At 34.9% G+C, this 26,935-nt stretch overlaps 1 protein-coding gene across 1 annotated transcript; it reads right to left on the bottom strand.

Moving 5' to 3' along the window:
• Positions 1-7,078: 7,078 nt before the first annotated feature.
• On the bottom strand, positions 7,079-12,000 carry LOC138704292 (putative ankyrin repeat protein RF_0381). The gene is made up of 3 exons (XM_069832157.1): positions 11,717-12,000; positions 11,476-11,634; positions 7,079-9,502 (listed from the first exon to the last, which is right to left on the bottom strand). Exons 2-3 carry the CDS (start codon positions 11,593-11,595, stop codon positions 8,471-8,473), a joined length of 1,152 nt encoding a protein of 383 aa, XP_069688258.1. The 5' UTR covers positions 11,596-11,634; positions 11,717-12,000; the 3' UTR covers positions 7,079-8,470.
• Between the last annotated feature and the right edge of the window lie 14,935 nt (positions 12,001-26,935).

A 26,935-nucleotide genomic window follows, 5' to 3' on the forward strand; every position in this document is an offset into this window, starting at 1 on the left:
CATTAACGGTCGCACTAACGTTAGATATGCTATTTCCCTCGATTTGGGGCTAGCCTTTCTCAAGATTCTCATAATAAAGTGAAGTGCCCTCCATGCTTTACCCGTAACATTATCAACATGCTCTCCCCAAGAATGTTTGGAGTTTAAATACACTCCTAGGTATTTACAACGTTGTTCTTGAGGAATTACAACACCACTGAACTCGTAATTAAGACTAGTTTCCTCTCGGGTTTTGCAAAATGTTATAGATTTACTTTTAGAACCATTTATTTTCATCCTATGCATTAACGCCCAGTTATAAATTTTATTCAAGTCTGTTTGAATAGCATCTACATCTGAATTATTTCTAATCTTTCTATAGATAATGCAGTCGTCTGCAAATAGCCTCACATTTGATGTAATATTCTGGCATAGGACATTTACGTATATTATAAATAGTAATGGACCCAGAACGCTGCCCTGTGGCACCCCTGAACTTATATTTCCATATATGTTGAAGGTGTAATTTTTCTTCATTAAGTACGTTATATAAATAATATCATACACGTATTGTGAACACCTAATTAGAGAAGCTATTGAAATATGTGAACATCCAGGATATTAAACAGGGACAGTGACTTTATAATAAGCAACACATGACAACAGACTTTTCATGTTCTTAAAACACAGACAAGTAATTATATGAATTCCGAACTGTAACATATATGTAATTACTCAATATTTTTTGCAAGTTTTTATGCACATTCCTCTATCATAACCATCTTTAATATAATTTTGTGTTCATTGACGTTATTTTAACGGTCTAGAGATGTCCACCATATTGGTTTGCATTGAGGATTAGATTACTAATTTCACTATGGAGACAACTACGCCATTAATCTACATAGATTCCATACTGGACAGTTGCATGGTTCTTCCCTGTTTAAATAACTGTGCACATTTTTATTTAACATTCATTTGTACTTGTATATGAAGGGTTCAGAGTCACAGTGGGCCAAGCGCCATTTATTAAAAACGGAGAAAGAAATGGTTAAAGTTAAGTGAATACTATAGTTTAATGAAGATTGACATATCATTTAGTTTTAATGTGTATACTTTATATTACTTGCTATATGTTTCCATTGAATTATGGTAATAACTTAATTTTAACCCTTGTTTTCTACGATTTTAGTAAATGGCGCTTGGCCCACCATGTTTCTGAACCCTTCATATGTTACCTTTAAAACCCGTTTCAACCAGTTTCAACTAGTGAAACATAGTTTCAAAAAATCCAGATAGAACGCGAGTATTTGTAAGATCTAGAATCAATGACGGGTTGGTTTTGGTTTGTTTAGGATTTCGTTAGACCTTGCATATACGCTATTTATTTAGGCACTTGTTTGTTTAAACTATGTACTGTAGTTAAAACTGGACAGATTTTGGGTTTTCAGAGTAACATATATATGGCTTTCATTCCGAACTTCGCAATCTAAATAACTATATAATTTAATTTGAACTTAATTAAAAACAGGTCAGTTTAAAAAGTAGTAGTTTTAGTAGTAGTATTAATTAATTAATTAATTTATTTATTTATTTAACCTGGTAGAGATAAGGCCGTCAAGCCTTGTCTGCCCCTCTACCAGGGATTACAACTATACCTAGGGTAATATGAAGAATAAAATTACAATTAATATTAAATTTACAATTACAATAAAAATCAAAGTACGAAAATATTACCTGACTAATAAAAGCTAGACAATTTATCATACAAGTTAAGAACAAAGAATATTTTTGTATTTGCTGTATTACAAATTAAACCTACAATAACAAAATTGAGAGAGAAGTTTAAAATTAAGTCTTAATTGTATATTAAGTTTCATCCCCTCATCGCCAGCTACCCCGACTTTGAAATTTTAAATGGCATCTTATCTTTTGATACTTAAATTTGAGAGACTATTCAATTGTATATTCGTCTCATTCATTTGTTTTTGCATCATTTGTTTTCTGTTGTTGCTTGCCAACCTATAATATTGATATTGTTGATTAGAACTGAAGAGAACAAATCTAATCGAGTATTTCATGTAATAGTTCTGCTTGTGTATTGAATTATTTTAAAATAGGCCCAGTGTATTCCCTTCATGAGAGATCAGAATTCATCCTTATAATAAATTGACCAAATTATGAAAATTAAACTGTATATGCATCCTACAATCAACTGAAGCCAAACGATAATTTCTAATACATGTGATTAATTTTTCGTTGCGGAATATTGATGATAAGGATAGTAAAATAAGGAGTGTCAGCAGTTGTGAAGTCAGTACTGCAATTCCTTTTATAGTATTGTATTGTATTGTATTGTATTGTATTGTATTGTATTGTATTGTATTGTATTGTATTGTATTGTATTGTACTGTATTGTATTTTATTGTATTTATTAACATTCCATGGTATTCATACATGCTTACAGCTAGAATATGGAACAAGTCAAAAAACTTAATACTATTATAAAATCTTAATTTATAGTCACAGTCTAGATGAAATATATACAGACGAGATTTACAATATAGTCTACTAGTACAACACAAAGTTTTAGTATCAATTTCATGAAGTGTTATTGAATGTCATGAATTCACCTACAGAATAGAAGGCGTGAGAAATTAGGTACTTCTTTAATTTGGCCCTAAATAATTTTATGTTTTGAGTTTCATTTTTATATCGATAGGGAGGCTATTAAACATTTTTACTGTCATAGAACACAGCCCTTACTGATAGCATGATAGACTTGCCGATGGAGTATGAAAGTCATTTTTGACGTGTGTTTATGCTATGAACTGTTGAATTAGTTACAAAGTTTTCACGATTACATACGAGGAAGACTATTAATGAAAAGATATACTGACAAGCCATGGGCATTATTTGTAGTTTTTTGAAAATAGCCCTGCACGATTCCCTAGATTTGGTACCTATTATTATTCTAATTACTCTTTTTTGTAATAGAAATATATTGTTACTATCTGTGGAATTTCCCCAGAATATTATTCCAAAATTCATTACCGAGTGGAAGTATGAAAAGTATATTGTTTCTAAGGTACTGCTATTTACTATATTTTGCATAGATCTAATAGCAAAACAGGCCTAATTTAGTTTGGGGGTAATTTCTTTAATATGATTTTTCCAATTTAACACATTATCGATTTTAAGCCAAGAAATCTAGTTGTTGTTGTTTCTAATAGGGATCTATTATTAATTATTGTGCTAGAAATTTGCGACGTTGAATTTGGACAGGATTTAAATTGAATTATGTTAGTTTTGTTACAATTTAATACCGTGTTACAATTTAATACATATAAAAGTCCGATTCATCGATACATATTCATTACTAATTACAGCACCTGGTTAACTAGATTGATATTAAGAAAAATCTTAATGAGTTCTCACGTTACAGCCAAATCTTAAAGTATTTTCAGTGTGCAGTAAAAGAACTGACAGTGTCCTTTGTCTTCTGTTATGGATTTCTCTTCTTAGTGCGTGTTGTTTACAAAAGGAAATAAAAAAATGTCAATAACATAAGTACACTTTTATTACACAAGTAACTGCTTACAAAGTGGTATATGTATCATCATGTTGTTACTTACAATTTTTGTTACATTCTCACATTCAGTCTCTGTTATATAGCTGTGCAGGAACAGATACTTGACACAGATCCAAATTCTCTCACAGACTATGGAATTTACAGGAACAGCTATTCATAATACAACAGAAGCAGAGGCACATAAAATTATCAAAAATTTATTTTATCTTATTTTGAAAATCTAATCTTTCAGGTAAAGCTTCCTATAAAGCAGATTTGGATAATTTCAAGGGAAAAATTGTTCCGGGGCCGGGTATCGATCCCGGGACCTCTGGTTGAACGTACCAGTGCTCTGCCAAGTGAGCTACCCGGGAACTCTACCCGATCACAATTTCAAGTCAAACAGAGTTTGTGTGCACTCGATGTGGATCTCTGGCGTTTCGTCAGCCCACGCGAGTTGTGTGGATATAAAGGGAAAAGTTGAGACTGTGTCGGGTAGAGTTCCCGGGTAGCTCACTTGGCAGAGTGCTGGTACGTTCAACCAGAGGTCCTGGGATCGATACCAGGCCCCGGAACAATTTTTCCCTTGAAATTATTTATTTGTTTGTTTATTTATTTATTTATTTATTTATTTATTTATTTATTTATTTATTTATTTATTTATTTATTTAACCTGGTAGAGGTAAGGCCATCAGGCCTTCTCTTCCCCTCTACCAGGGGATTACAATTACAATTTTAAGAATACAATTACAATTATAAATTACAATTAATATTAAATTTACAAATACAATAAAAATCAAAGTACTAAAAGATTAACTGATTAATAAAATCTAGACAGTTTATTGTAAAAGTTAAGAAGAGAGAAGCATTTCTTTTATTGATTAAGTAAAAATTAAACCTACTCTACGCAGTAAGAAAATGCTTACTAAGCTTGCTTTTGAACGCTACTAAATTCCGACAGTCTCTGATGTCACTGGGTAGGGTATTCCACAAGCGCGAGAGCGAGATTGTGTAAGATGAAGAATACGATGATGTGTAATGAAAAGGAATAAATGGAGAAGGAATGCTGTAATAAAGAGGTCAGAACGAAAATAATTACATTGGTTTTGTTTATAAACTTATAGCCTACTGTGAGGAAAGTTATGTAATTAATTTTTACATTTTTAGATAATATTTTTCTTGCATATTAAAGCCATTTCCATATATTATTTGTATGTTTACTAAAAGCCGTACTCCACTCCATATATATATATATATATATATATATTTAATGATATAGAATTAGTACTTCTAAGATAGAGGCCCGAAGTCCCGGGCAATAATTCAGTATAAATCGCTGTACACAGGCAGACTAGTAAAAAAATTATTCTATTTCATGTAGATAAATCCCCGCTAAATTTACTCACAAATGCTGAATATGAAAAAAAAAAAAAAAATCTCCAATAGTTCAGTAGAAATTGCTGCGCACATAATCTGGTACTGAAATTATTATATTTCCTGTACATCACACTCCTATAAATTGACTAGAAAATACAGAATATGGACAAAGTCCATCTGATAGTTTCGAAGTTATACAAATACTAAGATAATTACATGTTATAAACTCATTCGCTAATGAATTTGTGCGTACAAACTAAATATGAATAAAATCGGTAGAAATAGTATAATTCATGTACATATCTCGTCAAATATTGTAGTAAACATCGTTATTATATTTGCAAAAAGAAAAAAATGGGCCGCCTAATTCCATTGAGTTCCAGATAGAACGCATTGGGCAAGTACAGTGTACAAGAGCGCTTATTGGCTATGTGTGTAGCTTGTTGCCTACATAGAGGAGGACAGCTACCATGACTCGGCCCAGTTTTAATTCCATACTTGTACACACACAGATTAACACTGAAAACATTGCACTTCATATGCATTTTTCTCTCACATATTCACTCATAATTGCATATCCCACTCATTATTTTAGCACATATGTTTGTTCACAGACAGACAGACAGAATGTTGTAAAGCATTTTATCGTAATCCCTTATTCAGAAACTTTTATTTTACTTAAATATCCTAGAGTTAATGAAATGAATTTTTGCAATAGAAATTTTGTTACTGAGTGAATTTTAATTCATTATTGGAATTGTATAATATTTTGTTGAGTTGTAATAATATACAGCATTATTTACTTTGTATTTATTCATCGACCTACAATATGTTTTATTTTATTTTATGCTCGACCATGCCGAAATGTACTAATTATACACCTGGTAGCAGTCCTTTAATGCATGTCATTAAAGTACACCTACTCATTAAAGTACAGGTCTTCAGCCAATGATAACTCAGCTTACATGTGTTCAGCCAATGACAAGTCAGCTTTGTACCATTATAAAACCGCAAGTATCGATTATTCTCGGATATGCAATTGAAAGAGAATTAGCGAAAAGTCACGGAGGCTGAAATCCAATACTGTCGCAGAAGGTTATGTTCTGTTACTATAATAATTAGCGTTAATTGTAAATAATATTCAAATAAATTCAATTTGTCATCTCGTTTTTCAATGTCGAATTCAATAATCAAGGTTATAATATTATCAAGTTTAACGGGATTATACATCAAGGTCAATGACATTATTGTTCCTCGGAAAAAATCAATACTTTCGCGTCTGCGCACATCTCACAATTCACGACCTAGAACAAGGTCACTTCCGATCTTGTCAGATACAAATAAAATGTATACATCTGTATACCGGTAATTTCAAGTTAGAAATATGGTCGAGCATAAAAAGTCGTATGAAATTCGCATATAATGGTAATTAAGAAGCTCGTATGAAAATTATGAAACTCGCTTGCGCTCGTTTCATAAACATCCATACTCGCTTTCTTAATTACTATCATTATAGGGCCGTTGCATAATGTACTATTACTGTGTTAGTATAATATTTATTAGAAAGATTGACTTTAAGTTACAGGAGCCGGAATTCTGAAATGATTTTGAACTTAATATCCAAGTACTTACAACATACTTACTTACAAATGGCTTTTAAAGGAACCCGCAGTTTCATTGCCGCCCTCACATAAGCCCGTCATTGGTCCCTATCCTGTGCAAAATTAATCCAGTCTCTGTTATCATATCCCACCTCCCTCAAATCCATTTTAACATTATCCTCCCATCTACGTCTCGGATCGGCCTGGTTGGCGGAGTTGGTATAGCGTTGGCCTTCTATGTCCGAGGTTGCGGGTTTCGATCCCGGGTCAGGTCGATGGCATTTAAGTGTGCTTAAATGCGACAGTGCATTTACTGGCATATAAAATAAATCCTACTGGACAAAATTCAGGCACACTGGCAACGCTGATATAACCTCTGCAGTTGCGAGCGTCGTTAAATAAAACATAACATTTTTTTTCTACGCCTCGGCCTCCCCAAAGGTCTTTTTCCCCTCCGGTCTCCCAACTAGCACTCTATGTGCAAGTATATATATATATATATATATATATATATATATATATATATATTAGTAGGTTATTTTATGACGATTTATCAACAGCTTAGATTATTTAGCGTCTGAATGAGATGAAGGTGATAATGCCGATGAAATGAGTCCGGGGTCCAGCACCAAAAGTTACCCAGCATTTGGTCATGTTGGGTTGAGGGAAAACCCCGGAAAAAACATCAACCAGGTAACTTGCCCCAACCGGGAATCGAACCCGGGCCACCTGGTTTCGCGGCCAGACGCGCTGACCGTTACTCCACAGGTGTGGACGTGCAAGTATATACAGGGACATCATTTTATTTTTACTAACATTTCTAATATTAACCTGGCTATACCTTTGGATCAAGCTTGAGAACCGGAAACACCATTTGTTACCCCCTTCCACGATTGGAGTAAGTTCGATGATACTGGCGTAATATACAAACAAATCACTTTCTTGGTTATAGGAGGGAAGAAAAGTAGTTCATCCATTTATGTAATCTAGGAAATATCACGCTTTTGAGTTTGATAATTTTCATTAGGTTTTTGTTTCATTAAAATACAGTAGAGTAGCCTATTAACAATGAGTGTTTTTACTCACGAACTGAGCTGTCCATGCGGACGTATTCATTATACAGTGTATATTATACTGTCTACAGCACATTAGCGTACACTATAAAGAATGAAGTTAAATTGAAAAATAATCACAATATGGATAATTAAATACATTTTACAAAATGGTGGCCGTTCATTTCGATACAGGCTTCAGTTCTAATGTGTGTAATTCAAATTACCAGTTTCCTCCTTCGTACTAGTAACTTTTGTTGAAATAATTCTGTACCTACTCTGTAAAAGAGTACCTTACGTACTGTAAATTCAATCTTCACTTCTGCTCGATCCGAAAAGATAAAATTACTCAGACATGCTATCTACTGTCCGTGCAAGTGGTTATGTCGCAGGATCGTAGAAAGGGGAGAAATCACGTGACAGTTAATTACTTAACGAGGCCCTTTTATTTAAGTTATTTTTAACAGTTGGATAATATTACGTAGACCTCCAATTCCTAACAGAAATTAATGTTCTCAGAAAAGAGCTAAGACAGCCCAGCCACTAGCCTTTACAGGAAGGCGAATAGAAGCAGGTGGGAAAAACCGGGATGCGACGTAGGCAAATCGACGACAGTACCTGTGCGAAAATGATTCAATATTGAAAGCTCTTACGTCGCTGGAAAAAGCGAACATATTTTTGGGACGTACTGTTTACTATGACAGTAAGGATACTATGACTGTATATGCGGTCTTGGATCTGTGTGGAGGACGGTTGAACTTCATTAGTAGAAGGGGTGGGAGTGAAGTACATTCAAAAACTCAGGTACAATAAAAATTGAAGTACAAATAAAATGATGTCCCTGTATAATATCCAAGCAGTGATAAATAAAATAGGTCAATCAGGCTGATTTATACAATATGCCACGTATTCAGCCGTGAAAGCCATCGTTTAACTTCGATTCTGTTGTGTACTTTTGCGTAGTATAGGGCTGTATGTCTATCTTGGTCAACAATTGAAGCTCTGGCACCTGCATTAATGAGAGCCTGTACAACTGACAGGTGACCACAGGACGCAGCGTAGTGGAGCGGTGTTCGGCCATTATCATCACGAGCCGTGACGTCCAGGCCTTCGCCAATGAGTTTTTGTACCAAGGACAGATGACCCATCCCTGCTGCTATGTGTAATAGAGATTCTGCTTCGATACCTTTCCACATAATGTTTGCACCCCACTGGAGAAACAATTCAAACATAGGAAGAGATCCTGAATGTGTTGCATATACGATGGGTGTTTCAGCCATACGATTTGTAAATAAAGGATGTGATCCAAGCGAAAGAAGTAATTGCACCAACTCTACGGATCCTGAACGTGCCGCATAGAACAAGGGAGTGTTTCCAAAAAAGTCTGTGGAAAATAGGTCTAACCCAAGGTCTATGAGATATTGAACGAGAGAGAGAGATCCAGAACTTGCTGCCGCGTGTAAGGGCCTGGGGTATATAAAGCTCGCATAGAGCGAAATCTTACTTTTCAAGCTATATGGCACAGGAAATGATCCTTGATTTAAGTGCTCTGCGACGGTTATATTATTATCTGGATATTTATCGAGTATGTTTGCTCCCCTGTCCAGAAATATCTGCACCAACTGAATTGATCCTGATAAAGCTGCGCACTCAATTGGTGAGACGAAAATTTTTGGTATGCCGATAATACTATGATAAAGATCTTTAATCCAAGATACTGATGCACCTGTGTTCAACAACAACAGTGAAATTTCGACGTTACCCTTTAGAGATGCCGCACATAAGGGAGAACCTTCAGGTTTAAGATTATAATCCACTCTTGTTCCCAGCAGTAGTAAACTTTTTATTTTTGATATGTCTTCAGCTTCGACCGCTTCAAGGAGAAGTCTTTTCCTTTCTCTCGATTTAAGTTCCGACAGTTCCTGCAAACACAGAAATTGTATCTTGTTTAATGACTACTTTGGAATACAGTAGAGCAGTGATGTCAATTGATGCCCATAGGAGCAAGCGCGCGCTTTAGAGCTCAGGGGAGCCTGAGCGCTTTACAGCGGAATGGAAAGAGACAGACGAAAGAGGTAGTATATGGCAGCACTGATTCAATGGAGAATGGGAAGAGAACTTATTAAAACTGTATCCATGTTAATTTTTAGATTTGTCTGGAGGTATAAGTGCATTATAAGAATGTAAGTTTTAATTTTAATGTTCATTTTTCACAAGTTTGATTTTTTTGTTCAAAAGAAATATTTTCGCAACTTTCTTTATAGAAAAGTGAAATTTTCAGATATAGGCCTATTTATTTAGTAGCCTTACAGAATGTTTTCGTAAACTTAATATACCGTAAATGCGTATTACTGAACTTAGTGTATTGAAAGTTTTGAAAATATTCGCATGGAAATTGTTTGTAAGGAAATGAATTAACAAAGCAACTACTGTTACATAATAAGCAAAAGATACGTGCATATGTGTTGTAAAAATGTCAGCTCTATAGCTTCAGCACATTTCGATTAGATAAAGCAGTAATCATACCTGCATTATGACGTAACATAAAATAAACGAAATTTATAACAAACAGTTAAACACGTAAAAAAATAAAAACCAAATAAAAGTATTTATATATCTTAAAGATACCATTTCCAAAATGAAATCCTTGGAATAAAAACCAGCCAAAAATGGTATACCACATAAAGTAGAGATACATAGACAAGTTCAAGTTAAAGGTATTTGAAATGATAATTACCCATAAAACGAATATCAAAGGCTAGAATATAACATTCGGAATGGTTATTAAATAAGTATATAATAAATTTTCAATCTTAAGACATATCAACTTGCAAATGTTTATTTGCTATTTAATAAGATATATGAACGTTTTCGCCGTTTGGGGCATCTTCAGATATAACAAAACATATAATCTGAACCTATAATAATAATAAATTATGCAAATAACAAGAATAAAGAACAATGTATGTTTGCAATGCATGAGATTCATGAGCTTTATGTAAAATGTGAAATAATATAGGACAATTGTTGATATAATCTTTAGATTTGAAATTGAATTGGACGGATGTTTTATACATATAGCTCATGTTACAAATAAAATTTACAATTATGACTAAAATTTGTCAATAATGTTAAAATTTATAATGATGATTGATAAAATAGATTTAAGAATAGTCATTAGTTGAGGATGTCGTAGGGTATACGATAATTTGCGTAGATGATGTTCGTGTGTTATGTCTGAAAATGGGATGGAGAAATAATAAGTGCAAAATATATGCAAGTTATTATATAGAGACACATAATTATTATAAGACTACTTACTGAAAAACGTTCGCTAATGAACTAAATGTTATTTATGTCGGAGATTACTATTCAATTTATTATCTGACTTGATGACATCTTATTAATTATAAATGACTGTTACGTGCAGTCAGATTTGTTGAGATATTATTTAAATGAATGTTCGTTGGTTATGGATGTCGTAGAGTATACGATGATTTTCGTAGTAGATAAATCATAAGTTGAGTATGAATTTCAATCATTCACTGAAAGTTAAGTAGAGAAAACCAACATAAATTCGTAATAATTAAATGAGCTCTAATACCAAATATATGCAAGTGATTTAAGGCAGCGATAATATAAGATTACTTAAAGAAATCGTTCGCTTATGAAATGTTGTTTGACGTTGGTGATTACTCTGCAAGTTGATATGTCTTAAGATTGAAAATTTATTATATACTTATTTAATAATTCACTAGGCATATTGAAATATAAAAATGAATTGTAAATTTAAAAAAAAATTCGGAATGGTTGCACAGAAATGTCCAAACAGCATAACATTTCGCAGAAGCTAGTGCCAGCTGTGATATACAACACATAATGAAGATATACTCACTCCGCATTGGTTGAATTCCTTCAATAATTTGCTATTGGCGTCTCTTATGACAACGTCACAGCCGAGATACTCCCACGTGACGGAGCTGCGTTCAGGGTTTTCGACTGCGGCACAGGACATGGGGGGCGGTGTCCAAAGAGACGGGATATTCAGGCACAACTGCAATCGCAAAGGCATTGTAATCAGCACATTTATTATTTACACGTTTACTGAACAGCGATATTATCAACGGTGAACTCACCCTGTACGATCACGGACCAGTTAAGGCGTTCGTTGCTCCACACATCGAACCCCTTCAAGGTATAGACCCCTGACTGATAACGGTCTACCCGCCATATGTGGAGCTGTATAACGAACTGCTCTCTGGTGATGTCTACCCTATGGTCGTATTTCCCTATTTTTCGGTTCTCCGGTCCGAAAAACCACAAGTTGTCCTCCTCTGATTCGACATCAGCTTGCAGTACGAGTCTGCTGCCTTCTCTGATTCGTACGACTTGCGGAGTTCTGTGCCTGAGTACCAGGCATTGACCTAGATCGGAGCAAACAGTTCAGTAACCATTGTTGGAAGGGTATGATGATAAGAGCTCGATCGCACACTCGTGGCACCTGCGCGAAAGACTAATATTGGCATGCACTTACATGGACTCGCCCAAGAATGTTTCTGGGGGGGTGTCTGCCTGTTGTGAGAGGAGGAAGTTACTTTCTGCCGCTCACACAGAACTCCCCACTCCGCTCGCAGCAGAAGCCTCAGAAAGAATTTCGCGCAGTTTGGTGCAACGAGTTTCCGATCGTGGTGTTCATGGTAAAGGATACGTTATCATAATTGGTAATAAATCAAGTGTATTACCTTGTTTACTTGTTTTTTTAACCACGTTGTATCAATTAGTCGCTTGTTTGGCGTCGATTGAATTGGTGATAGCGAGATGGTAGTTGGCGGGATGAGGCGGAAGAGTCGGGATAGATTATATGACATCTGAATAATTTCGAGGGAAAAATTGTTCCGGAGCCGGGTATCGAACCCGGGACCTTTGGTTTAACGTACCAACGCTCTACCACTGAGCTACTCGGGAACTCTAACCGACACCGATCCAATTTTTCCCTCTATATCCACAGACCTCAAAGTGGGCTGACAACCGTCAAGCAACCAACTTCGAGTGCACACTAACTCCGTGTGACTTAAATTGTGGTTTTCTGTTAACGAACAGTGACGTGTATTATGCAAATCAAGATTTTCAGGTATAACTGCCTGTAAAGTTGATTTGAATAATTTCGAGGGAAAATGACAAAAATATAAAAAATACAGACCAAGCGGGAAAGGAAACCATACCCGAAGGCACTTCGAGATCAACGGGCAAACGTTAACACCATCTCCGGGTGTTTTAATTTCTTAACATTGCATTGTGTACAATAATTTGTTTTATATTGTATATGCGGCCAGGTTACATTAGAGGAAGTATTTTCTTTGTATTTAGTGCACTTACTTACTTACAAATGGCTTTTAAGGAATCCGAAGGTTCATTGCCGCCCTCACATAAGCCCGCCAGCGGTCCCTATCTTGTGCAAGATTAATCCAGTCTCTATCATCATATTCCACCTCCCTCAAATCCATTTTAATATTATCCTCCCATCTACGTCTCGGCCTCCGTAAAGGTCTTTTTCCCTCCGGTCTCCCAACTAACACTCTATATGCATTTCTGGATTCGCCCATACGTGCTACATGCCCTGTCCATCTCAAACGTGTGGATTTAATGTTCCTAATTATGTCAGGTGAAGAATACAATGCGTGCAGTTCTGTGTTGTGTAACTTTCTCCATTATCCTGTAACTTCATCCCGCTTAGCCCCAAATATTTTCCTAAGCACCTTATTCTCAAACACCCTTAACCTATGTTCCTCTCTCAGAGTGATAGTCCAAGTTTCACAACCATACAGAAGAACCGGTAATATAACTGTTTTATAAATTGTAACTTTCAGAATTTTGGACAGCAGACTGGATGATAAGAGCTTCTCAACAGAATAATAACACGCATTTCCCATATTTATTCTGCGTTTAATTTCCTCCCGAGTGTCATTTATATTTGTTACTGTTGCTCCAAAATATTTGAATTTTTCCACCTCTTCGAAGGATAAATCTCCAATTTTTATATTTCCATTTCGTACAATATTCTGGTCACGAGACATAATCATATACTTTGTCTTTTCAGGATTTACTTCCAAACCGATCACTTTACTTGCTTCAAGTAAAATTTCCGTGTTTTCCCTAATCGTTTGTGTATTTTCTCCTAACATATTCACGTCATCCGCATAGACAAGAAGCTGATGTAACCCGTTCAATTCCAAACCCTCTGTGTTATCCTGAACTTTCCTAATGGCATATTCTAGAGCGAAGTTAAAAAGTAAAGGTGATAGTGCATCTCCCTGCTTTAGCCCGCAGTGAATTGGAAAAGCATCAGATAGAAACTGACCTATACGGACTCTAATAATTGGAGCCTAATTGAGAAATAAATGCAGTAAATCTAATTTATAGACGATATTGGAAAGGAATTATTATTCATCCATGTAAAGTAAAACGTTTAATGTTTATAATTGACATACAAGGAAAATGGGGACACGAATGGAAAAAAAAGAAGAAAGGGTTGAGAATAGAGAAAAATGTGTATAGTGCGCATAGGAAAATAGAAAACCTGATAATAATAATTATAATTCTTAGTAACATATTATGATGATAGTTATAATAGTAGTAGTAGTAGTAGTAATAATAATAACAATAGTAATAATAATAATAGTAATAATAATAATAATAATAATAATAATAATAATAATAATAATAAATGTTGCATTACCTGCAATGATGCACCCCAGAAGCATACAGACGTTTACCGCACTAGCCATTATGTCGTGTGCGTAGGATAGGCTGTAGAACTCTGAAGGTAGATCTAAAGAATTTGAGTGAGCCTAGATGATGTGCGAACTGTGCTCTGGAAATTGAAGATAACCGACCGCTCTTTATAGCAAACATTGCATTCGAAATGCGTTGGGTCTTATATCTGTCACTGGCGTCTAAATGAGGTTGTATTTTTCGAATGACATTTCCTCATAGACGTTTTCATTTGAGGAAAACTGAATCACAAAATGATTCAAGTTGCTATTTTAAGAATGTCAGAATCTACCTCAATGTCAAAGATATTGAACATTTTAAAAGATTAATTGAAAACACCAGGTTATCTCGATGCAAGAAGATGGATTTTGGTAAACGAAAATATTGCTTCAGTATCTTTCAAAAGGCTTATGCTTCAAACCTGCCAATGCAGTATGGAAAGAAAAATCCTGCAACTTTCTCTGAGAAACAAAGTAAGGAACGAGGAGCTACGCAACCGTACCGGCATGAAAGACGTCCTAAACACCGCAGAAAGCCGGAAGTGGAAATGGGGAGGGCACGTGGTAAGGATGGACCACAGACGATGGACGCACAGACTGACATTGTGAGATCCCAGGATCGGCAGAAGAAGAGTGGGACGCCAGACAACTAGATGGGCCGATTTCTTCAAGAAGAAGGCAGGACCACATTGGACGAGCAGTACAAGAGACAGACAGCTGTGGAGAAATCTAGAAGCCACCGTCCTCAGTGTGTAGTGTGGTGCGAATCTTACAAGTGCATAGAGCAGTGACCGGCATGTTCCGTGCTCTGTGACGTCATACGACGTAGCCGCCTTGCTCTTTGCTCGGCAATCTCTGCATACTGAGCACAGCGTGGAGAGAAGGTTCATCTGAACAGTGGTGTGCGGCGTCTATGCACTGACAGAGCGCGATCCATTCTTCTGAGATAGTATGGGAACAGCACAATTACAATACATTTGTACGAAAACAAAACTGTACAACCTTCATAAATCAATGTAACAAAATATTTTGGTTTGTAATCAAATTTAATGTACTTACAATAACATTAAACTCATAATATAGCCACTTGCAGAAGCGTTTGCATATATAAATGAAATTCCGAAACTGCTATAAACATACAAGCATATAAATAAATACTTTAAGCAGTACTGAAACACTTTGTCTACTCGGAAACTTGAAAACAGTTCAAGTGTTTTTTAACACACATTTCTCTACATAATATACAGATTAAACTACATAGGCCCTATCTTGGTGAGTAGTATGCAAAGTATACTGTATTTAAACTTTTGAAACACACCATCACTTTGTGTAACTACTGTGCCCAAGCTAAACACTTTGTCGAGATTTTTTTCCTCTTTTTTTCGCGCACTAATTTTGCAATATTTGGAGTCATAATCTGGCTAACACACAAGCGAAGAAATGTTTCAAGTTCAGATCAGACAGGTGGTTTCTATGTTGTGGTTTGCAGATCTTCATACAAGAAAAGAACTGTTCACATACATACGTAGATCCGAATATGCTCAACATCCTAGCAGCAAATCTATGCAATCGAGGGAATCTTGCCTGGGGAAATCTTCTATAAAATGTAGATAGATCCTTTTTGTTTTCAAAGCGGTCTTTCATTTCAATATCATTTTGCAAATCAATGACTTTCAGTTGCAATGATGATGGAACACTGTCAATATTCACTGAAAATGTTGTCGCAAATATGGAAATACCAGATTGAAGATTTGCAAACTCTTGAAATCTGCAATCAAATTCCTGACTCAGTTCTTCTAATATTTGTACATACTTATTCGTGTCTGTAATTGGGTGACATACTGCAGACAGACTCAACTGCTCGCTCTCCCAAGCTCTTGCGATCTGACTGGCTCTTACGTCACAACTGCAGTATCTGCCGGCCACTGGCATAGAGTGTTTGTGTACATGGAACACTCCTTAGGATCGGCTCACTAGTTAAGTGAAGTCTACTGAGCCAAGCCCCTTGCCCTTACGGCATCTAGCAGGCTAAATTTATTTATTTATTTATTTTATTTATTTATTTCATTTATTTTATTTATTTACTTATTTATTTATTTAATTTAATTTATTTAATTAATTAATTAATTTTATTTATTTATTTTATTTATTTATTTATTTAATTAATTATTTGTTTATTTATTTAATTTATTTTATTTATTCATTTATTCATTTATTAATTCATTCATTCATTCATTTAAGGAATATGAGATTAGGCAGACGAGTGAAAAATTAGCGGAAGACTTTGAACTGGTAGTCGAATCACAGGAGTAAAGGTTGAAATTCGTGAGGAATAATGTGATGATTATAATGTTTAAGATGTAATATTCCTTAAGTAGCTACATTATATAACCAAAGACGTACAAATTTAGACAAAACTGCTACAGTGCTTTTTTGTTACTCTCATTTCAGAGCAAAATTTTCTCTTCATAAAAGTGGTCATTTAAGTTTACAGGGATGTTACACTACATGGACTTTAATTTGGATTACTGAAGATATCGAATGTATTTACTGTCTGAGAAGGAGACCTACTTCACAAAGGCTGGTGGCGTGGAGTTGGTTCGGACTTGCAATATTCGCAAACCGAAAATACAAATTATTTCTCGGAGATCACTGAAATAATCATTGCGTTGTGTGCGTTGCCTTACCCTCTTATATCCCTGTTGTTGTAGAAGTCTGCAGCCTGGGATCAGAACCAGTGTGTGACACTCGTCTACACCTCTCATCGTCGATGCCATTGTGTGCCAAATGTCTCAATCTCGGTGGAGAATATGATTAAAAATAGCACAACAATTTCTGTGTCTGTTCCAATAAATGTTTCCTTTGAAATCGTGTTTTATTTATGTAAACGGCACCGGGAAATTTTTTTTTTTTTTTTTTTCTTTTTTTTTTTTTTTACGACCTTCGTAATTGTGCTTGAGTGGCCACAATTTGTATAAGCACTTGTTTTGCCATAATTATATATTATTTTAATGTACCGAAGTACATACGATATTTCCATGCAGATATTCTGCGTCATCATACGATGAAAGAGTAATGGAACGGAGAAAAATTCTCTCCGGCGCCGGGATTTGAACCCGGGTTTTCAGCTGGAGCTTAATCTGAGACGATTCTAACCGGCGTCGGAGTTGTATCCGGTGTGGCTTAGTGGATAAAGCATCAGCACGTAGAGCTGAAAACCCGGGTTCAAATCCCGGCGCCGGAGAGAATTTTTCTCCGTTCCATTACTCTTTCATCGTATTGCCATAATTAATTTTTGTACCTGTCCCCATGGTAACGTTTGGTTGTTAGCCGTAGATGTCTTCATAAAAGCGCAAACATAGATGTATTTCAAAATTCGAGGTGCCAGCAAGAAACAGTGCAAAACAAAGAAGAAGAAAACACATTGCCTACATTAGAAATTGTCAGGAGAATTATTATAGAAGCGACATTACAAGATTGAAATTTTTAAAAAAGGTGATTTACTAAACGTAGCAAAAAGTTGACGCTAATGAAACAATTTAAATAATTTTAACAAACTCTACCGTTAGAGCGGTTATCAATTTTTAACCAAAAGTTGACGAGAATAACGCAATTTAACTAATTTTAATTACCTCTGTCACAAGAACACTTACACATTTTTAACCCCACCTATTGCTATTCGTTTGTACATACGTAAGCAATAAACATTCCTAAGTCTTTACATAGGCAGAGCATAGGCTATCATGAAACTAAGAAAAAGAAATCGTGGTTTTGATGAAGATTGTTCCATTGCAGTAGATAGAAAGAAACAGGCAAAATTGAAATTCTATCAGGATCCAATTGTGGAGAATAGAGATAATTATTTCAATGAAAGACGGGAAACAAGTCGTACACTGAGGAACATAAAAAGAGATTACTTGAAGGAAAAACTGAATGAGGTAGAAACAAATAGTAAGAATAAAAACATTCGAGATTTATATAAGGGTATAAAGGAATTTAAAAATGGATATCAGGCAAGGGTAAACGTGATCAAGGATGAGAATGGTGACTTGCTTGCAGACTCTCATTCAATCCTGAACAGATGGAAAAACTATTTTTGGCAACTACTAAATATACATAGGCCAAATAGAAATGATCGGGACGAAATTGAAATACAAACTGCTGAGCCATTTATACCGGAACCCACACTTTCTGAAGTCGAAATTGCGATAGAAAATCTGAAAAAGTACAAGTCTCCAGGTATTGATCAAATTCCACCAGAATTAATACAAGAGGGTGGAAGGGCAGTATCTAGCGAAATTTATTAACTTGTACTTGCAATTTGGGTAAAGGAAATTGTACCAGAACAATGGAAAGAGTCCATTATCGTACCTAGTTTTAAGAAGGGGGACAAGACTAACTGTAGTAACTTTCGAGGAATATCACTTTTGTTGACGTCGTACAAAATTTTGTCGAATATCCTTTTGAGAAGATTAACTCCATATGTAGCTGAAATTATTGGGATCATCAGTGTGGTTTTAGGCGTAATAGATCGACTACTGATCAAATTTTTTGTATTCGACAGATATTGGAGAAAAAATGGGAGTATAAGGGTACAATACATCAGTTATTCATAGATTTCAAAAAGGCGTATGACTCGGTTAAGAGAGAAGTTTTATGTAATATCCTTATTGAATTTGGTATTCCCAAGAAACTAGTTCGGTTAATTAAATTGTGTCTTAGTGAAACTTACAGCAGAGTCCGTATAGATCAATTTCTATCTGATGCTTTTCCAATTCACTTCGGGCTAAAGCAGAGAGATGCACTATCACGTTTACTTTTTAACTTCGCTCTAGAATATGCCATTAGGAAAGTTCAGGATAACAGGCAGGGTTTGGAATTGAACGGTTTACGTCAGCTTCTTGTCTATGCGGATGACGTGAATATGTTAGGAGAAAATCCACAAACGATTAAGGAAAACGCGGAAATTCTAGTTGAAGCAAGTAAAGCGATAGGGTTGGAAGTAAATCCCGAAAAGACTAAGTATATGGTTATGTCTCGTGACCAGAATATTGTACGAAATGGAACTATAAAAATTGGAGATTTATCCTTCGAAGAGGTGGAAAAATTCAAATATCTTGGAGCAACAGTAACAAATATAAATGACACTCGGGAGGAAATTAAACGCAGAATAAATATGGGAAATGCCTGTTATTATTTGGTTGAGAAGCTTTTGTCATCTAGTCTTCTGTCAAAAAGTCTGAAAGTTAGAATTTATAAAACAGTTATATTACCGGTTGTTCTGTATGGTTGTGAAACTTGGACTCTCACTTTGAGAGAGGAGCAGAGATTAAGGGTATTTGAGAATAAGGTTCTTAGGAAAATGTTTGGGGCTAAGAGGGATGAAGTTACAGGAGAATGGAGAAAGTTACACAACACAGAACTGCACGCATTGTATTCTTCACCTGACATAATTAGGAACATAAAATCCAGACGTTTGAGATGGGCAGGACATGTAGCACGTATGGGTGAATCCAGAAATTCATATAAAGTGTTAGTTGGGAGGCCGAGACGTAGATGGGAAGATAATATTAAAATGGATTTGAGGGAGGTGGGATATGATGGTAGAGACTGGATTAATCTTGCTCAGGATAGGGAACAATGGCGGGCTTATGTGAGGGCGGCAATGAACCTACGGGTTCCTTAAAAGCCAGTAATTAAGTAAGTCTTTACAAGGAAAATTCGTGTGCGTGTTTAACATAATCGGAACTTTAGGTTACGTACGTTTTCAATTGGTAAAAAGGGTTCAATGTGCGCTTTTGATGAGCTTCGGGCACTCACTCTGTTCACTTTCAAGGTGTATAGTAATTGGCACAAACTTAGTAGATAATGGTGTGTCTTGTTGTATACTATATTTCTGCATTTTTCCGTGTAGACGATTATACGTAGCCTAACTGTTTTTACAGATTTACACCCTCAGACCGACACTTTGGCATATGTCGATAAATTCTTTGTTTATATTTCTTATACTAGCCGTACCCGTGCGCTCCGCTGCACCTGTTAGAAATAAATATAAAGTAATTACATAATTAAAATAGGACATATGATCCGGGGAACATTCGTGTTTGATGGAAGGATAAATCGTTTAATATGTTATGTACTTAATTTAAATTGTATTTAAAATATTAAAATGCGATCATTCTGGTCCAGAGAGCAATCATTTAGTGCCATGATAATTCCTTTAACATATTTTTTAATTGTTATTACATGCAAATAATTAAAATATGATCATTTGGTTCAAAGAACATCCGTATTTGGTGCAATTTGGTCCCATCAAAATTTTGCTTGGAATGAAACGTATCGGAAATTATTTTTAAAGAAACTTTTGTTATGCAACATTTTTCACAAACATTAATAATAAGGGAGATATTTCGATTTATTTAATTCAAGCCCCCTTATAACCTCCCTTTTAAATAAGGTATCGTGAATGCCTAAAGCCTAAAATCTAAGTTACAACGAACTTAATTTATATTTCAATTTTCATATAAATCGGTTCAGCCATTATCGCATGAAAAGGTAACAAACAGACAGACAGACTTACAAACAAAAATTTGAAAAAAGCGATTTCGGATTCAGGATGGTTAATTATACATGTTAACACCAATTATTTTTGGAAAATCGAAAATTACCAGAAAAATTTTGGCTACAGATTTATTATTAGTATAGGCCTAAATTTATTTGCCTAGTTTAGGCCTATATTCTTAACTTGTTTTTTCAGCTTTGCCAAACGCATGATGCGCCGGCTTGTCTTAGGAGTCCTAGCAGTTGTGAAATCTGTACTGTAATTAATTGTATACTATTTTTTTTGATACAGTAATTCGCTACTAATTACAGCACCGGTTAAATAACCAATTAAAATTTAATAACAATTTTCTGATTTCCTTTCTTGCAAACAAACGGACGTATATTTTTAAAATGAAATCAATTAACAAAATTCTCTTACAGAGAAAAGTTTCCTAATAGTCTAAAGAATGTGTGTTCTAAATTTCATGGATGTATCTTTAATAGTTCAGAAGTTATATCCATTTTTGTCTGGCAATGTAGCAAAAAAAAAATGAAGTTACTGGAAATCGATAAAAGCGGGCGTGTGATTTAAAAATCCATAGCGCAGGAAGTTTAAAAATGACGTCTCAACATCCGATAAGGGCACAAATACCCACAAAATGTTATACAATGCATTCCACACATATCAAAGGGTATTTTAAAGAAAAAAAAAATGTTTGAAAATTTAATTTACCGGAAACAACAATAAAAGTGGGCGAGTGATTGAAAAATCCATAGCGCAGGAAGTTTAAAAATGGCGACTCAACATCCGATAAGGGCAGAAATACCCACAAAATGTTATGCAATGCATTCCACACATATCAAAGGGTATTTTAAAGAAAAAAAAAATTTGAAAATTTAATTTACCGGAAACAACAATAAAAGTGGGCGAGTGATTAAAAAATCTATAGCGCAGGAAGTTTAAAAATGGCGACGCAACATCCGATAAGGGCACAAATACCCACAAAATGTTATGCTATACATTCCACACATATCACAGAGTATTTTAAAGATTTTTTTTTTAATTTACTCATATTTCACCAAAAAATACCATCCTCTCCCCTTAAATGTATTGATTTTGAGAGGATCACCCTGAAAGATTGCCGCAGGCAAGGTGTTCCAGTCTACTATTGTGCTGTTAACAAAGGATAATTTTGCCATGTCAGTTCTTTGTTTTCTACATTTAAACTTCCTAATATGATCTGCCCTGCCTAAGTAAGATGGTGTTGCTAATCTAGCATTGATGTCGGTCCATGCTTTGTGTCCCATTTGTGCCTTAAACAATGCGGTCAGTAGCTCCAGTCAAATCTTAAAGTATTTTGGATGAACTGACAGTGTCCTTTGTCTTCTGTTACGAATTTCTCCTCTAAGTGCACATTGTTTGCAAAGGGGAAATAAAAAATGTCAAGAACACAAGTTCTCATTTATTATAAAAGTCGTTGTTCGAAATAAGTGGTATATGTAGCCTATTATTATGTTATTAGTTACATTGTTGTTACATTCTCACATTCCATCTCTCTTATATTTAACACAAAACCAAATTCACTCACAAACTATGAAATCGGCATAAACAGCTATTCATAATACAACAGAAGCAGAGACACATAAAAAATTAGGAAAATTTGTAATGAAAAAGGAGAAATAGAGAAGGGAATGATGTAATGAAGAGGTCAGAACGAAAATAATTCCTTTGACTTTGTTCATAAACTGTATACTGTGAGAAAAATTATGTAATTAATTTTTACATATTCAGATAATTTTTAATGTGCTTATTGAAACAATCTCCAATATTATTTGTATGTTTACAAAGAGCAGCATTCACATTCAACATATGTGTTTAACAGTATAGAAGTAACATTTCTGACAATAAGCACAAAATCCGAGACGATAATTTAGTAGAAATCGCTGTGCACAGACAGACTGTTGTCCGTCCTAGGTATCTGTAGAGAAACTTCACGCATATGGGGGCGGAGTCTATCTGTGCTGTTGTGTATTGCGGGCAGCATCAGCTCGAGATCGCTAAGGGGTAAGATGCTCGTGGTAAGAGCACAGTCTACTATATACAGTCACGAAGCTTGAGTTGTGAGGGTACTAGGAACAATAGACTTTTCAGGTACTATTTCACATTGTCTGTAATGAGGCGATAGTAACGATCCTAGTGGTTAGCAACTATGTATGTATGTATGTATTCACACTGCAATGGGTATATACCCGGTGGCAGTGGTAACTAATTACACTCAATAATGACAATAATAAACTTATTAATTAAAAATACAGTTAATAATAATACCAATAATTAATACAAATAATTAATACTAAAAATAATTTATAATAATAGTAATAATAATAATAATAATAATAATAATAATAATAATAATAATAATAATAATAATAATAATAATAATAATAGGGAATATCCTAAATTAAATGAAGCACGATCACTTAAAATAACATTTAAAATAAATCTAATTTGTATCTTAAATCTAAGTTCGAACTAAAACCCACGAGTATGATATGTTCATATCTGGACAAGTACCTTTCCACATTACACTCATTTCGCTGTCAACTCACTCACTGCACTGGAACTGCGACACATTTCACTGATTCTATCCTGATTTCACTAACACTTCAAAAATATTTCACTGTTCAAATTCTTTGCACTGCCACTATAAACTATAAAGCTTCCCTGACAGGAACACGTTTCACTGACACAACACAATTCACTGACACAACACACTTCACTGACACAACATAATTCTTCACTGATACAACACTTCAATAACAAAATATCATTTACATCCTTTACATACTGTGTATAATTACCGTCTATTAGTAAAGTCCTTAAGCCTATTTTTAAATACGTTTTTGGTTGTTGGTAAAGCCTTTAGTAAGTCTGCAGTTAAGCATTCCAGTCCCTGATAGTATGATTGAGAAAAGAAAACTTTCCAGTGTCCGTCCTCTGTCTTCTTTCCCTCAATCCTCTGTCTTCTTTCCCTCCTATGGATGCATATTTACTACGTATTGAGCTTCGTGACTGTATATACTAGACCAGTCATGTCAATTGATGCCCATAGGAGCAAGCTTTAGAGCTCAGGAGAGCCTGAGCGCTTTACAGCGGAAAGGAAAGAGACAGACGAAAGAGGTAGTATATCGTCGCTTAAGAACCAATACCGCGTAACTGACATTTTTGGTCAAAACTGTTTTTTTGCACAGATGGTACCTCCACTGTCATCTGCATGCATTGACAAGCGCGGGAATTTGATTGCATGAATGGCCTGCGTGCGAAAGAGGGGGGTACAATACCGCGTATCTGAAGTCACGAGAAGTCTGTAGGAAATACCGCGTATCTGACAACAGATATTATGTCTACTCTGTGCGCGCCCTCAGTACGGAAGCTGGTTCTCGTTACTGCCTTGTAAAATTGTATCAACAGTGTGTAATATTCTGAGATTACAGAAGTGTTCAGTTTCAATTATTTAAAAGGTAAATATAATAGAATTATTTCACTAATGTCAATTGAATGTTAGTTGAGCTGAATTGCCGCACAATCTCCAAGCGCATTCACTGAAATATAGTACATTTAATATTTTATTATTATATAGGCCTACATATACAAGAGAAGAAATGGACAATGAATCAGACGACAGTCAGTTTAGCGAGAACGAAATCCTATCTGTGCTATGTTCTGCATTCAAGACGGGAGAAACTTCTGTGAACATTAACAAAGGTATGGTATAAGAAGTATCACAGTTATTAAACGTTTATTTTTCTTCAGTTACGGAATCATAACAGCAAACTTAATTTAAATACTTAATATAAATAATCATGAATGGGCCGCTAAAATAATTTGCGCTACATTCAGTGGTGCTGAGCTTGGTTCCTTCCATTTCCTCCGGTAGGAGGAAGATCTAAATTGATGATAATATTTACTACACATTTTTAAGCCATTTATATCACATTTATAAACACTAGTAATCTCATCTTATGTGTAGGTGTACTGCCTGATAATTCAAATGCAAAAGAAAACCGTCCTTCTGGAAATGGGCTGCTGCAGATAAGGGATTATCCGTCCAGTGTTACCGGTAATGTTATGATCGTATTATGCAGTCTGGTATGATTTAAAGCAACACTATTAAAATAATACAGCTAGAAATAGGATAGTACAGAAACTGAAGACAATACCCCGTCAATGAAGGACCTACACCAAATTTCGGATGCGTCTTCAGATGTAGACGACCGCGAAGAATTCGTGAGTGCTACTTATTCTACATCTTTACATTCGTCAGAAAAAGGTAAAGAGAAGAATCTACAAGCGTTTCATGGAAATTTGACAGAAAAGAAAAAGAAGTTCAAAGCCACAAAAGGGTAAGTGGAAGAAAATGACAAATAGAAAACTTAGAATAGAAGAGGAAGCTTATCTTAGCTACAAGAGATCGAAAAATGGCAAAGTAACACATGATACGGAAAGAGATGCAAGGAATTTGGGGCCAGAGTGTAGTTATAAAATGTGCCAAAATTCGAAAGTAAGGGGCTGTAATTTAATTTATAATGAGAGAAGACATCTTTCAGGCATTCTGGAAAACTATGACTTGGGAACAGAGGACCGTTTACGTATCAAATCTACGAAAAGACCTGACAGTACAAATTCTGAATCGAGAAGAAAGAGAACATTTGTCTACAACCTAAAAGTTGATGAGAAAAAAAAATTCAGGTTTGCAAAAAGATGTTTCTGTGTACATTGGGAATTAAAGAATGAACTGTGCAATATTGGTTAGCTAATAGTACTGATGGCGTCCCGTCTGTAAAAAAAAGTCATGTTCTCGTGCAAAAGCACAGAAAAAAAAGAGCATTAGTAGCCTGCCTAAATTACCGTCACATTATTGTATGTAGAACCGATTGTGCCTTAGTTTTTATGATAGTATTCCACACTAGGGTTACTCAAGGATTACTTTTTGTGATTTCAGCATAGGCCTATAATTATTTCTTTATTGTGTTTAACGAATATTGTGCCTGAAAAATTATCATCATTATTATATTTTTATATGATTTTCTTTTCATTATTCGCAAGTCAGTCAAGTCCATTGTCAATAATAATAATAATAATAATAATAATAATAATAATAATATTAGTAATTATTTTATTATAAAATTATATTTGTCAGCAACGTTTTAGTAACAATTCTACTTATCTATTCAAATACGTAGTGTGAAAATAAAGTACCTGGTATCAGATTATTATTATTATTATTATTATTATTATTATTATTATTATTATTATTATTATTATTATTATTATTGTTATTATTATTATTATAACAATAAACATTGAACTGTGTCTTCTTTTTCCTTTCCCATAGTTTCAGCATTTGATTGACTAAGAATGCAGCAATCATTGTCTGGAACGTAATCTAGTGCTGATTCAAGCTACAGCCTACCGACCTTGACCTCAAGTCAGATGGTAGGACAACATTCAGATAACACATTGACATATACAAGAGCACGAATAATATTTCCAGAAGGCAGTTTTCACGCAAAGAAAACGCTTGTCAGCATGTATCCTGAAGCTGCTAAAGTTGCCTCACAATACCGCGTAACTAACAAAATGTAGTCAACGGCAGAGTTCCAATACCGCGTAAGTGACATGGCCAAATGTCTACGGCCATGATCATCCATTTTCACTTAGTTACAAATTAGTTATGCTATTTCATAGCCATACACCACTTTTCAAGACTATTGCGTTATTTTTATGGTTTTTATTCGGTTTTTTCCTTCTCCTGTAAAATTTACATTTTGTCAGTTGCGCGGTATTGGTTCTTAAGCGACGATATGCCGCTTGGTCGAGCTATGTTCAGGGATGGCCAGCACTGATTCAATAGATAAAGGGAAGAGAACTTATTAAAACGGTATCCATGTTAATTTTTAGATTTGTCTGAGAAGTGTAAGTGCAATATAAGAATGTAAGTTTTAATTTTAATGCTCATTTTTCACAAGTTTGATTTTTTT

This window comes from Periplaneta americana, chromosome 8, assembly GCF_040183065.1.
Source record: "Periplaneta americana isolate PAMFEO1 chromosome 8, P.americana_PAMFEO1_priV1, whole genome shotgun sequence".
In the NCBI taxonomy this organism is placed as follows: Eukaryota; Metazoa; Arthropoda; class Insecta; order Blattodea; family Blattidae; genus Periplaneta; species Periplaneta americana.